The 12,254-nt window shown below is 53.2% G+C and overlaps 6 protein-coding genes across 6 annotated transcripts in view; 3 read left to right on the forward strand and 3 right to left on the reverse strand.

The window, feature by feature from the left end:
* Positions 1-2,170: 2,170 nt before the first annotated feature.
* Z520_01158 (uncharacterized protein) lies at positions 2,171-4,471 on the forward strand (the record flags this gene model as incomplete). Its single annotated transcript, XM_016771676.1, has 1 exon — positions 2,171-4,471. One exon carries the CDS (start codon positions 2,171-2,173, stop codon positions 4,469-4,471), a length of 2,301 nt encoding a protein of 766 aa, XP_016636815.1.
* Positions 4,472-5,169: 698 nt separating this feature from the next.
* On the reverse strand, positions 5,170-5,657 carry Z520_01159 (uncharacterized protein; the record flags this gene model as incomplete). Its single annotated transcript, XM_016771677.1, has 2 exons — positions 5,170-5,568; positions 5,628-5,657. 2 exons carry the CDS (start codon positions 5,655-5,657, stop codon positions 5,170-5,172), a joined length of 429 nt encoding a protein of 142 aa, XP_016636816.1.
* A 241-nt stretch (positions 5,658-5,898) lies between these two features.
* On the forward strand, positions 5,899-8,496 carry Z520_01160 (uncharacterized protein; the record flags this gene model as incomplete). The annotated part of the gene is made up of 1 exon (XM_016771678.1): positions 5,899-8,496. One exon carries the CDS (start codon positions 5,899-5,901, stop codon positions 8,494-8,496), a length of 2,598 nt encoding a protein of 865 aa, XP_016636817.1.
* Positions 8,497-8,746: 250 nt separating this feature from the next.
* Positions 8,747-9,427, forward strand: Z520_01161 (uncharacterized protein; the record flags this gene model as incomplete). The annotated part of the gene is made up of 1 exon (XM_016771679.1): positions 8,747-9,427. One exon carries the CDS (start codon positions 8,747-8,749, stop codon positions 9,425-9,427), a length of 681 nt encoding a protein of 226 aa, XP_016636818.1.
* A 228-nt stretch (positions 9,428-9,655) lies between these two features.
* On the reverse strand, positions 9,656-10,566 carry Z520_01162 (uncharacterized protein; the record flags this gene model as incomplete). The annotated part of the gene is made up of 2 exons (XM_016771680.1): positions 9,656-9,818; positions 9,950-10,566. The coding sequence occupies 2 exons, from the start codon at positions 10,564-10,566 to the stop codon at positions 9,656-9,658; spliced, it is 780 nt and encodes a 259-aa protein (XP_016636819.1).
* A 1,191-nt stretch (positions 10,567-11,757) lies between these two features.
* Positions 11,758-12,254, reverse strand: part of Z520_01163 (uncharacterized protein) — a gene marked incomplete at both ends in the record, with an annotated part of 3,269 nt that continues 2,772 nt past the window's right edge. Inside the window, one exon of the mRNA XM_016771681.1 lies at positions 11,758-12,198. Coding sequence (XP_016636820.1) covers positions 11,758-12,198 — 441 coding nt within the window. The remainder of the gene's footprint in view (positions 12,199-12,254) is intronic.

Here is a 12,254-nt window from a genome sequence, read left to right on the forward strand (position 1 = left end):
CCACCTTTGTAGGCCACTTCTCTCTACCACCTTTGTAGGCCACTTCTCTCTACCACCTTTGTAGGCCACTTCATAGGCCACCACCTTTGTCATCACGCATCGCGACCGAGAGGTTGAATTGATGCGGTTGGCTGAACGTAAATATTTAACAACTTATGATGAGGCTGTATCTGTCTCAACGCTCTGACTGAAATGTAGTCACAACCATCCAGTTTCCAAAGTTGCGGGTGATGCCAAAGCCTCGACCATCACGCGACCGGTAGCTCAAGACTTAAGATATTGGCTGGAATCCCGAGAAAAAGCAAGTGAATCAACAATAGTTTTGTGGCGGTCAAATCTTAGCAGAATCCAGACAGACAAGCCTAGGTTTTGACTGTTTTGTATTGGTCGTTATGCACACTACATACCTAGGTAAGGAGCGTCTGCATACTGCCTTTCAAGAGCAAACGAAAGGAGGGGCCTTTCGCCGGCTTCAACGTAATTCCTGAGTCGGTAGTCCATCAGTGTCGTCCATACCGACGTTCGTTTCCTTCAAATTGGCTGCATAATGACTGATGACTGCTTCCTTGCCCTACTATGCTGCCAATTTGAAGGAAACGAACGCTGCAGTACCGCCACCAGTATTCAAAACACTGCTCAGACCCCCAGGAAAGTATCATACCGATCCCAATCTTGGAGCAAACTTCTTCAATACTGCGAATTTGTGGCGGGCGGTGAACTCAATACCCGATGCACGGTCCGGAGATGTCGACGAAGGGTGTCACGACGCTTAAAGCCTCTATGCCTCCCGTTCAGGCTCCACACGCAACCCAGGCTAGGACACGGAAAGCGTTCAATGTGCTGGTCCTGCTTGGCATGGATAGTCTTCAGGTGTCTGGTCAGATCTTTCTGATACTGAAACCTCTTGCTGCATGCAGGTTGCTCGCATACAAAGCGAGGGTCGTGCCGTCTTTGGTGTGTTGTAAGCTGATGCTTCTGTTGGAAGCGTCTCGGGGGATTGCATTTGTGGCAATAGTGGGAACTGTCCTCGGCGGAATGTGGTGTCCCGCTTGAACGAGAGCGTCCAACCTCGTCATTAGACTGGCTATCCGAGGCTGCAGGTATTTGGGCGGACACATTATCATTGTCATGGTGAAGGGGTAGTCCCTTGGGCCATTCATATCGAATGCCGGGATGAGCTTCCGTGGAGTTCTGGAACGTGAATGCACCATCCACAGGAGCCACGGGATCGAGGAATCCTTGTGATTCAGCTTCCGGGTAGTGAATCGACATAGAGAGATCGTCCAATCCCAGAAATTGAGAATAGTCCAGCTCTGGTAGATCCCAGTTGCTGTGCAGAAGGTAGGCTTCATCCGGAAGCCACGAATTAGCAGTATTGAAGAAGTTTGCTCCAAGATTGGGATCGCTATGATCATTAGTGATTAAGTCATAATGCTGATTGATTGTGAGGCGCGCGGGAAGCGGCCGCCTCCCCGCGAGCGGGTAGCTGTATCGACTTCAAGTGGAAGCAGCCTGGTGATGGAGTTTGCTGCAAGATCGAGACCGTGGTCTTCGGTCAGGTAACCACGGAAATAATGATGGTTGATAAGGAGGCGCGTGGGGAGCAGGCGCCCCCCTCCCCCGGTGAGCGGGTAGCTGTATCAACTTCAAGGACGGACGGCCTGGCGGTGTTGTATTGTGTATGATGGAAGGACAGTCTCATGCTCGGGCAAAAGAAAAGGAAGAAGTGAGGAAGGACTTGGATGGGACAGGGTCTAAAAGGGATCCTGGGGTGGCCTACCATCGGGTGGCCTACCATCGGGTGGCCTACCACTGAGTGGCCTACCATCGAATCAGCCTTAGCATTCAGTTTGCCTGCCGGTTGCCTTACCGCCAAATGGTTGGTTGGTTGGTGGTGTGCAAATCAGGTGTTGTAGAGCGGGAAACTCGACTGTTGGTGCCAAGGCGCTTAGCAGATCCTGGTGGTTCCCTCCCCGACGGCATGTGGCTCGGTGGCTGCTCGCCTGCAGCCGCCGCCGCAGTGGCTCCTTCGATAAAGCGAGGGTTTGTTTGAGGCCATGAACATCAACATTCGCAACGTCCTCCTTATTCTCGCAGTCTTCATCCTCCGAACCTAGTTCGACCGTTGAAAGTCTATCCATGTGATACCTGCAGCCTGCGAAAATGCAGCATGGCCAGCCCACCTCCTTCCTACGGCGACACCCCTCCCCTCCAAAGTTACCGCAGGTCCTTTACTGCTCCTTCACGCGCACTCTCCCTACATGAAAGAGCTGGACTGGACAAGTCAGACGCCGATGCTGATCTCCTGTACTCTCACCCCTCTGCGCGCATCATCGCCTTCTCCCCTCCTAGAGAGTCAATTCCCACGCAGAGCAAGGAGACACTCCCCGATGCCGACTACCCTATTGACGCGGTAGAAACCCTGCCATGGCGATCGCGCTCGGAGATTCTGGCTGCCACCGGTCCTATAGTCATAGAGAAGGTCCGTGGCTCGAGCTATTTTCTGAAATCCGCCGACCAGAAGGTCATCCACACCATCATGCGCAACTCACAGTGTTGGTGTGTCGACGGAGAATCCAAATTCGTCTTGCGCATAGGAAAATTCAGGTACTACAGAATTGAGTTGCCCTCAGAGACGGAAGAGGACAAGAAAAAGGTTGAGGAATTAAAAGCGGCCCTGCCGAAAGTACTCCGGTTTGAGAGGACGCCATGTCCCTTCAAGCGTGCATTTCACGTGGATCTCCCAGAGGATGCAATAACGCCTCGAAGGAAGGGAACCTGGAAACGAAGACAACAACCAGAACCAGCAACGCCGAGTACAGACCCACTGCCTGTGGGCAGGACAAAAACTTCACGGGCGTGGAGCTTTCAAGGACAGAACGGCTTAAGGTCCGTCCAGACTTATGGGCGTCGTGGCTCAGATTATGGCTACAGCCCAAGTCCAAGCTCGTCCCGATCACGGCCCGGAGCTGATGGCTACCGATCCTCCACCCCGTCTAGTGTGGCTTCTGGTGAGGACCCTCGCGAGAGAAGACATGATGACGAGTCTAGTGAGGATGGTTCGCAGCACGAGGAAGAGCCCGAGGAGGTCCTTCCCAGGCGAGGGCTTGTTCGAACCACAGTCGATGCTTCGCGTTCCCGGCGATCCTCCATTGTCGAAACTGAACAAGCCGATCCGAACCTATCTGTATCCGAGGTTGAAGCTAGTCGAATAAAAGAGTTGGAGGATGCGTCTCTTGCACAGCCTGCTCATTCTTCACCAGCCGGGGCTGAGACAGAAGCTATTATTGAGATGACGCCAATGTCGGTACAAGCCCAGGAAGCTGATGTGGAAAACATATCGGGCGAGACAAATGCGCCAGAGCCAGCAGAGGAGAACTTGGAAACCGAGGCTCCTCAAGAGAACATCTGCCCAGCTGTGCGTCATGCGGAAGGGCAGCCAGCGGAGCACCATGAGGATGAAAAGGCAGCTTCTGAGATATCAGAAGAAGCGGCCGCAACGTCTACGTCCACTGAGACCGAATCTGAGCCGATTCTCTCCCAGGCTATTGAGCCATCGGCCGACGATGCAGGTGTCGAGACCATGATAGAGCCACCCTCAATAGGCGATATAGGGGACTCCGAAATATCCTCGTCGTTACACCGTGGAGCGGATCTCGACGCTCATGAAGCGGCCGCCGGCGCCCCAAAGGAAGGTACTCTTAGCAGGGTCTCGAGTGTGGATTCCTTTCACACGACTGATTCTCTAGCGCAAGAACCGCTCAGTGAAGATGTCCAGATAATCGATTTTGAACAACGCCCTCAGCCCGAAGGATTTACTCCTTTCTTTCTGAATAGGCATCAGCATCAAAGAGGTCTTTCTGAGCTGACCGTCACGGCCTCCACCGTGGAATCCGAACAAAGTCCTATCAAAAGGCCTTCTACAGGCGACTCAATGGACAAGGTTTCGACTCCAGGTCTCGCGCAATCTTCCATGTCAGATTCGTCCTGGCCGGAGGTTCATACGCCTCCGACGTCGCCGATTAAAGACGGATTGAGACGGCGTTTGCACGCCAAACGATCCTTTTCGCCGCTCCCGCCATCCACCACTCTGTTATCGCCTTCCTCGTCTCAAACAAATTATGGAAGTCCTTTTACTGCCGACTTCCTCCAAAAAGCCGCCAATGTTGCATTCGTCAAACCTATCGAGGCCGTTGTTCTGCTAGTGCATATTCTGGCTCGGATAGCTGGTGGTGCCACCGTGAGTGACTTGCTGAGTGGCGAGTTGTTTCGCCGACCGGAAACCCACCGGCGGAGGACGAGCTTCCCAGACCAGCCTTCAGCGCCAAGGGATGATAGTGAGGAAGAGGACGACTTTGGAGTGCCAATCAGGGGGCGAACGAAAAGTCAAGACCCAGGCATGAAGCCTGCTGCAGCAAACACTGTGGCGACGAAAGAGGACGATGCAGACTCCATCTTTGATCTGGATTAGGTATCCTGCTCGTGATATAGTCTACTGAGACAAGAGTCATCACTTATGCGAGGTCAGTGCATTTAGGTTGTTTACCAGCTTTTAATCAACGGGCGAGGTGTATATTGGAGCATGGCGCTCCTGAACGACCATAGTAACGACTGGGTCCTATGTAAAAAGATCGCGGGAATTTTGTGGAGGGTTCGCTTGTTGCTTGATGATACCACCAGTTTTCACGCTCAATGGCGGAATTTCATTTAATTGTGCTGCTTCAAGATGCGATCTGTATGTGTCCCGTTTGTCTTGCAGCTCTCGTGTCAATCACAGCACATTCTTCCTTTTTTGCAGGCATCTTCGGCATCTTGACAAGCAATGCCATATGGACAAGATAGCTGTCAGTTATAGTCCTGTCCCGGACGTGCTCAAGCACTTTCTCTCACCTCGCCGGGGTAGGCCGGCAAGCAAATCTTGGGTCATGATGTCCCCAGTGCAGCAGACAGGCTTTCAAGTCGGCCTGTATCCCCGTCCACATACTGTATCGAGTATATCCTGGGGCATCGGGTGGGCCTTGACAGAGGGACAGAAGCCAACCAGGCATCGGCGATATCACAGCATAGGACGCTCAACCGCCCATCATCCCCAATCCAAGTCCTCGCCTCATGCTGAAAATCCACCTTCCACGTCGTTCATTAGAGCAGTAGAGACTTTTCCTTTTTTCTTCACGACCCCGAAGCCTTCTCCCCACCACCACCAGCACCACCTTTCCCCTTCTTCTTCGCCTTCGCCTTCTCCTTTGCCTTTTTCTTATCCCTCTTCCTCAACCCCTCCATCCCCTTCTTACACGTCTCTGCATACTTTGTATAAAACGCCTCCAACTCTGCAACTTCGACCACGGTCGCAAACTTGACTTTCTCCTTCTTCGCATCGCCGGACTTGGCTACCTTTTTAGACGCGGTTCGGTGTGGTTTTGAGAGGCCGTTCGAGGCCCGGATCAGGACCTGTGACGATAGTGTGGTTGATTCATCGGCAGTGGGTGTTAAGGGTTTTTGTGTAAGGTAGACGGAGCCGTGGGTTGCGGCGTGCGTGGAGGTGAGGAGGGTGCTGAGGCGGGTGAGGAACTGTGCAATGCAGACAGGTTAGATAGAGCTCGTTGATTCTGACAAGGGATAGATGTTACCTCGTCATTGCTTAGACGTTCCTGCGACATGTTTGTGTTGTTCTGGCGGTCTGTTAAGTGAGTCGCATGTTCATGTCATTGACTTGAATTGTCGTTGGTGGGGAGTCCGCCGTTCGATACACAGAAAAATGCCGCCTAAACTTCGGCTGAACCATCTCCGCATTTTCCAAAAAATTACTGCAAGTACTGGCGCAGTCTACACAGAGTCCTCACTGATTATTTCCAGACGAGAAGCGCAGGGGTCTGCTTTGAGTTCTATCGTCTACAGTCAATGTCGCGACAGGGCTCCCGAACCCGAAATGGCCTGAAGCTGCCATTTGCGCTTGAAAAGGAACTTGGACTCGAGGGCAGATCACGATCAGGCGCTGGAGGCGGGCGAGGCGGGCGGCGACAGCATGGGTCGGTGCAAAGCAGAAAAGAGCAGCGCAAAGCGCAGTGGCAGGAGAAGAGACAGAATATAAGAGGAACAGGAGGAGCCCAGAGGAGATTTCCCGTCACCAAGCAGGGGTTCTCAGATGAAGACTCGGACGAAGACGATGCCGACGATGAACCTGCACTCGCGCCCGTTGTGTCGAAGAGAGATGCTGCGAAAGCAAAGATCAGGGAAGAGGAGCCCATAAAGCTGAAGTCGATCCTCAAAAAGCAAAGAGACCCCTCTCCATCCCCATCACTGTCTGAAAGCTCTCTCCCGTCGCGGTCACGGTCTTCCTCTCCAGGCCTCGTCCTCGACGCCCATTCCCAAGCCTTCAAAGAGCGAGCTGCACAGGATGACGCCGAGGTCGCGGCTCTTGAGAGAAAGCTAGGATTGAAGAAGAGGAAAGTGTCAAAATCTCTCGTGGATGATGGGTTGGACGACTTGCTGGACGGGCTGGACGAAGAGGATCGAGGTGTCAAGAGGAAGAGCGAGAGCCAGGTGTGGTTGGACAGGAAGAGAAGAAAGGCTGATGTTCAAGCTGGTGAAAGCGCTGAGGACGAGTTTGGGCTTGATGACCAGAGTGACGACGACGACGACCTAAATGGAGAACAGGGCGAAAGTGACGATTCATTAGACGAAGATCCGGAGGAGTCCGAAGAGCAGGAGTCTGATGAGGACGCGAGTTTACGAAGTGAGGACTCTTTTGAAGGCTTTGAATCAGATGAAGACCTGTCCGACGTCCAGCCCCAACGGGTCCGAGAAAATCCTTACGTCCCTCCAGTCTCCCAAGCTCCAGCGGGAAAGTACGTCCCGCCGTCACTGAGAAAAGCACAAATTTCCGAAGGTCCTTCGCTCGAAAGACTGAAAAGACAACTTCAAGGCCAGCTCAACAAGCTATCTGAAGCCAACCTCGTATCGATTCTAGGGGAAATGGAGAAAATCTACCAGTCCAACCCCAGACAAGACGTCACATCCGTCCTGATCGACCTCCTGTTGACCCTGTTCTGCAACAAGTCAGCTCTCTCAAACACCTTTGTCATCCTTCACGCCGCATATGCGACGGCAGTGTACAAGGTTATTGGCGTGGATTTTGGCGCGGAACTACTTTCACAGTTAGTCGAGCGACTTGACCAATATCGCAGCGATACCGCGACCGGCAAAGAAGCACTGAACCTGATAAGTCTTCTCTGTCACCTCTTCACATTCCATCTGATCAGCAGCGCGATAATCTTCGACTATATCCGATCATTGCTCGAGAAACTCAGCGAGAACAACACAGAGTTGCTGCTCCGGGTCGTCCGGGACTGCGGTCAACAATTGAGGCAGGATGACCCGTCTTCACTCAAGGACATTATCCAAATCATGCAAAAGGAAGCGGCGCGAATGAACTCGGCGGGAGAACAAATGAGTGTGAGAACAAAATTCATGATCGAGACGATTACCGATCTGAAGAACAACAAGATGAAGACTGCGACGAATAATGCAGGCTTAGCGAGTGAGCACATCACACTGATGCGGAAGGTGCTTGGTTCGTTGAACAACAATCGCACCATCAAAGCTTCTGAGCCACTGCGGATCACAAGGGATGATATCAAGAACAGCGACAAGAAGGGGAAATGGTGGCTAGTTGGAGCTAGCTGGAAAGGTCATGAACCACCACCAGCAGCACCGGCCGAGGGGCGCACCGACAACTCGAACCCGATGACCAACATCGGTCTTGATGATGATGAAGAAGTCGATCTGCTGGCCCTTTCGCGCCATTACGGCATGAACACGGACATCCGTCGTTCGATCTTCGTCGCCCTTCTATCAGCAGTGGACTACCAAGACGCGCATCTACGTCTCCTCAAACTGCGTCTCAAGCGTACCCAAGAGCAGGAGATCCCCAAAGTCCTGCTTCGCTGCAGCGCCGGAGAAAATCCCTACAACCACTATTACACGCTCGTTGCGCGGAAATTGTGTCTGGACAGGAAGATGCGCAAGGCCTTTCAGTTTGCGCTGTGGGATTTCTTTAGGAGGATGGGCGAGCATCCGAATCGTGAAGACGACGAGGACGACGGGGTCAACGAAGAAGACCAGGAAGTGGAAATGACCGAGATCGCCAACCTCGCGAGGTTGTATGCCTATTTGATCCTGGATGGAGCAGAGACTCTCGGCGTCCTGAAAGTACTGGAACTCGCCTATATAAAAGAGAGGACGGCCATGTTTGTGGAGCTCTTGCTCATCATCATCATGACCGAGGCGAAGGACAAACCGGACGCTCTGGTAAAGGTGTTTGAACGCGCAGCCGAAACGCCACAGGTGATCAAGAGATTGCAGTTCTTCATCAAGAAGAACGTGCGGACTTCGGATTTGGTGGGCAAGAAAGACAGGGACGTTGTCAAACGAGGGTGTCAAACTGCGCTGGAGACGTTGAGGAGACTCGAGATGATCAACGAGGAGACGGATGTATAAGATTGACTTGCTTGCAGCACGCGAGTGAGGATGCGCTTGGATGTTCAAACCACCAGTTCGATGCGTTTGGTTGAACAATGAACTTGCTACCACCCTATACCAAAGAACCATCCGTTGCATCTCTTGCCTCTCCGCGTTTGACGATAACGGCTCTATTTAAACCGTTAGCCCTTAGATACGACGAGTGAAGCATATTTCCAATGACAAAAGCAACTTACATCTGAACAACACAGACTCGCGCGCAGGAGCCATGAAACAAGAGCACGCTTCTTCACCCGCAACGCCACGAAGGCCAGGCGAGACAGTGGAAATCCCACTGCACCTCCTCCGCTGGCTCCTTAACGAACTCGACGAATGCGCAAGGGCCATGCACGGCGACAAGGCCAATGTCCTTCAAACCACAGCAGCCACCACCACCACCACCATCAGCGGCATCCCGGACATCATCATAAGCTCCAATGCGAATCCTAGTCTTCTCCACAACCCTCATCTCCAATCGCATAGCGACGACGACGCCGTGCACCTCCCCTCGACAGATTTCCGACCATACTCCGAGATGCCGTCCCCGGGTATCACACTGCCAGGGGACTTCCGGATCTCTCTCTCCGGCGCCGAGGTGCAGAAACTAACAATCTGCGCGCTCACGGCCATGCGCAGCCTCAACGCGCGGCACTACGTGCTCCAAAACCGCTTCAAGACGCTCGAGGTGGAGTTCGCGCGGAAGCAGGAGGCGAGCGAGGAGCTCGTCACGGGCCTGTTGGATGAGAAGGACAGTGTGGGTCGCACGTGGGCGTGGGATGATCCGCACGGGCTCAAGGAGAAGGTTCACGCCAGGATCGACGGGCTTGTGCAGAGGTATTTGAGCGCGGTGAGGGCCGCAGAGGAGGAGGCGGATAGGGAAGGGGAGTCGGGGTTTAATGGGTGGGCTTGACGGAGCGAGTTCGGGTGGGAATAGAGGGTGGTCGTGGACATTGCACTTCAATTTGGTGTCGATGATTTTGAAAACGAAGCATACCTAATTAGGTACATTCAACGCCAGCGATATGATGCATGTTATGCTATACCTGATGCAGGATTGGATAAGCATTACAAAGACAGAAGGGGACGAAATACATGAATTGAAATTCTTTCTTTTCTTTTAACTTGGGAAGGGGCTCTATCATATCGCAATCCCACAATCGATGACGATATTCTGGCCGGTGATAGACTTGCTCATGACCAGCGTCCTGATCTGCTCGGCGACGTCCTCCACGGTGGCTGTCGATTTCAGGGCGGCCTTCTCGACCGTGGCTTTGACTTTTGCCTCGGGGAATTTGTTGCCCCTGTACATATACAGACAGACACAGAAAGTTAGATATGGTGGCCACCGAGACACATCAGACATGTGGTATTGGAGTAACAGAGCCACAAAGCAAGAGATGGAGTGGGGGTGAAATGAGGAGTTGAAACTTACCATTCCGTCATCATAAGTCCCGGACTGACGCTGTTACACCTGACCTTGGAGCCGCAAATCGTGGCCAGGCCCTTTGTCAGATGAATCTCCGCGGCCTTGGTGACACTGTATGGCAGAGAACTGCCAGAAGGACGGACGCCCGCGAGACTGGCGACGGTGACAAAAGCGCCGCCCACGCCCTCCGTATCGGCGGTCTTCTCGAGGTGCGGCTTCGCGGCGTACAGCAACCACAGGTGCGACTTGACGTTGACGTTGAAGCAGCGGTCCCAGTCGTCCTCTCTGATCTGGTCCTCGAGATCGAAGAAGTTCGTGAGCCGCGTCCACCCGGCGTTGGAGACCACGACGTCCAGCCGGCCCATGTGCGCGACGGTCTCGCGTACGAGCCGCTCGATCTCGCTGCGCTGCGACACGTCGGCCTTGATGGCGTGGAAGCGCGGCTGGTCCGCCGGCGCGTGGAACGTGGGCTGGATCGTCGAGGCTTCTTTGATCACTTGGTCGGCCTTTTCCTGTCGGGAGTGGTAGTTCACCACCACACGGAAGTAAGGGGCCAGAGCCTTGACCGTGGCGGCGCCCAGGCCGGCTGACGAGGCTGTGACGAGGGCGACTTTGGCGGACATCTTGGCGGACGGTATGTTCAGGTTGGGAAGAAAGGAGTGATTGAGGAGGATTGAGGTAGTCCCCGTTTTATATCGAGGGTTGTCGTCCAGCCTATCATATAAATGTCTAAGACTGGTGGAGGGCATCCGAGGGGGGCTTCTTACACACGTATTTCTCCGCATTGCACTTGCCCGCCTCCGAAGTCGCGGCGGAACGTTTCCGGCACCAATTCCGTAGGGTTCGTTGGGTATGGAGCTGTCACGTGCCCTAAAGCTGCCGTTGCTTGCGATACTGCAATTGAATACCAGGTACTCGGCCGGGATCAGTGCATGCACAGTTGATCCCCAATTGGAGGACCAATGTTATTGATTGATCCATCAATCAAAAATTAGACAGATAGGAAACAAGTTGGCAACGAGTGCGGCAGTGGTCACGCTCGCTTAACCTGCCTATCTGAACCAGGGCAGACATCTCGCCTAACATTCTCAATTTGGTCAAGGCAACAGGGCTTGGAATCTTTCAGAACGTCCTCTCACTTCTCAGATCAGCCTACCTCTGACAATTTCCTCCAGGCCGATGTTTACATCCTGAAACAGAGTCCCGGACGCACACCCACCCTGAGATGAGTCAACAAGGTGAGTGGATCCAATAAATTCATGGGTGTGAAGATGTTCCACCACGAGCTACGGTCCCACCCCTATCGCCTTCAATGCTACCAAAGGGAGCTTCACAATGGACCACTCGGTACCCCCAGACTGGAGTCGGTCAACCGAGATGGAGGTCTGGTATATTTGATCATCGTCCGTGTTGTGCAACAAATCGAGGAGGACGACTGTGAAATGTCCCTGTCGTTGCAAAAATCCGATCCTGCTCTGTACGAGTGACACCCGTGAGCTGAGTTCAGAAAGATACGGCGAAGGACCAGACGCCACGAGAGTCGAAGCCAGATGTGTCCAAGCTCTTATGTACCTCTTCTCTACACCAAAGGAAGTGCTTGTGTCTGAGGATCCCATTGCAGGCCAGAAGGCAGAGACTTGGCATTCACCAAGGAGGCGGATTGCACTGTTTAAGTATTCCCTCGAACCACTGAGTCCCACTACTCAACTCGAGACGTCAGAGTAGCAATTCCAACCTTGCTACTGCTCATCGACTCAGTCTGGCTTGAGGGTCCAAGTCGTTCTTATGCCATCTTATCTCCAGGGGCATCTCTTTCAATTGTCCAGCCGTGCCAGAGCTTCCCGCAGTAGCTTCACCACGCTTTTACGACCCTCCTTCGCCCTGTCGTTTGGATAACGCATCCCCGAGGCCGCCTTGATCGCTCCCTGCAACGCACTCTTCTCAAATTCAGCATTGATGTTTGCCAGGGTACCCAACAGTAGCTCCACCATCTCGACACGGCCATGCTCCGCTGCGACTAAAAGTGCTTTGTCAAGCTTCTCCCGAGGTAATTCATTCCCCCAAGCATCGAGTAGAATCCTGGCCGCAGCCACTCGATTCGCGGACGATGCTTCAACAAGCGCACCATTGATATCTGCACCGGCATCAACCAGAATCTTCACCACCTTATCAAAGCCACGACCCGATGCCTTCAGTAACGCGCTTTTACCATATTCATCTTGAAGATCGATGTTCGCACCGGCATCAATCAGAATCTTTACCACCTTATCAAAGCCACGACCCGATGCCTTCAGTAACGCGCTTTCACCAT

Source organism: Fonsecaea multimorphosa, assembly GCF_000836435.1.
Source record: "Fonsecaea multimorphosa CBS 102226 unplaced genomic scaffold supercont1.2, whole genome shotgun sequence".
Classification (NCBI taxonomy): domain Eukaryota; kingdom Fungi; phylum Ascomycota; class Eurotiomycetes; order Chaetothyriales; family Herpotrichiellaceae; genus Fonsecaea; species Fonsecaea multimorphosa.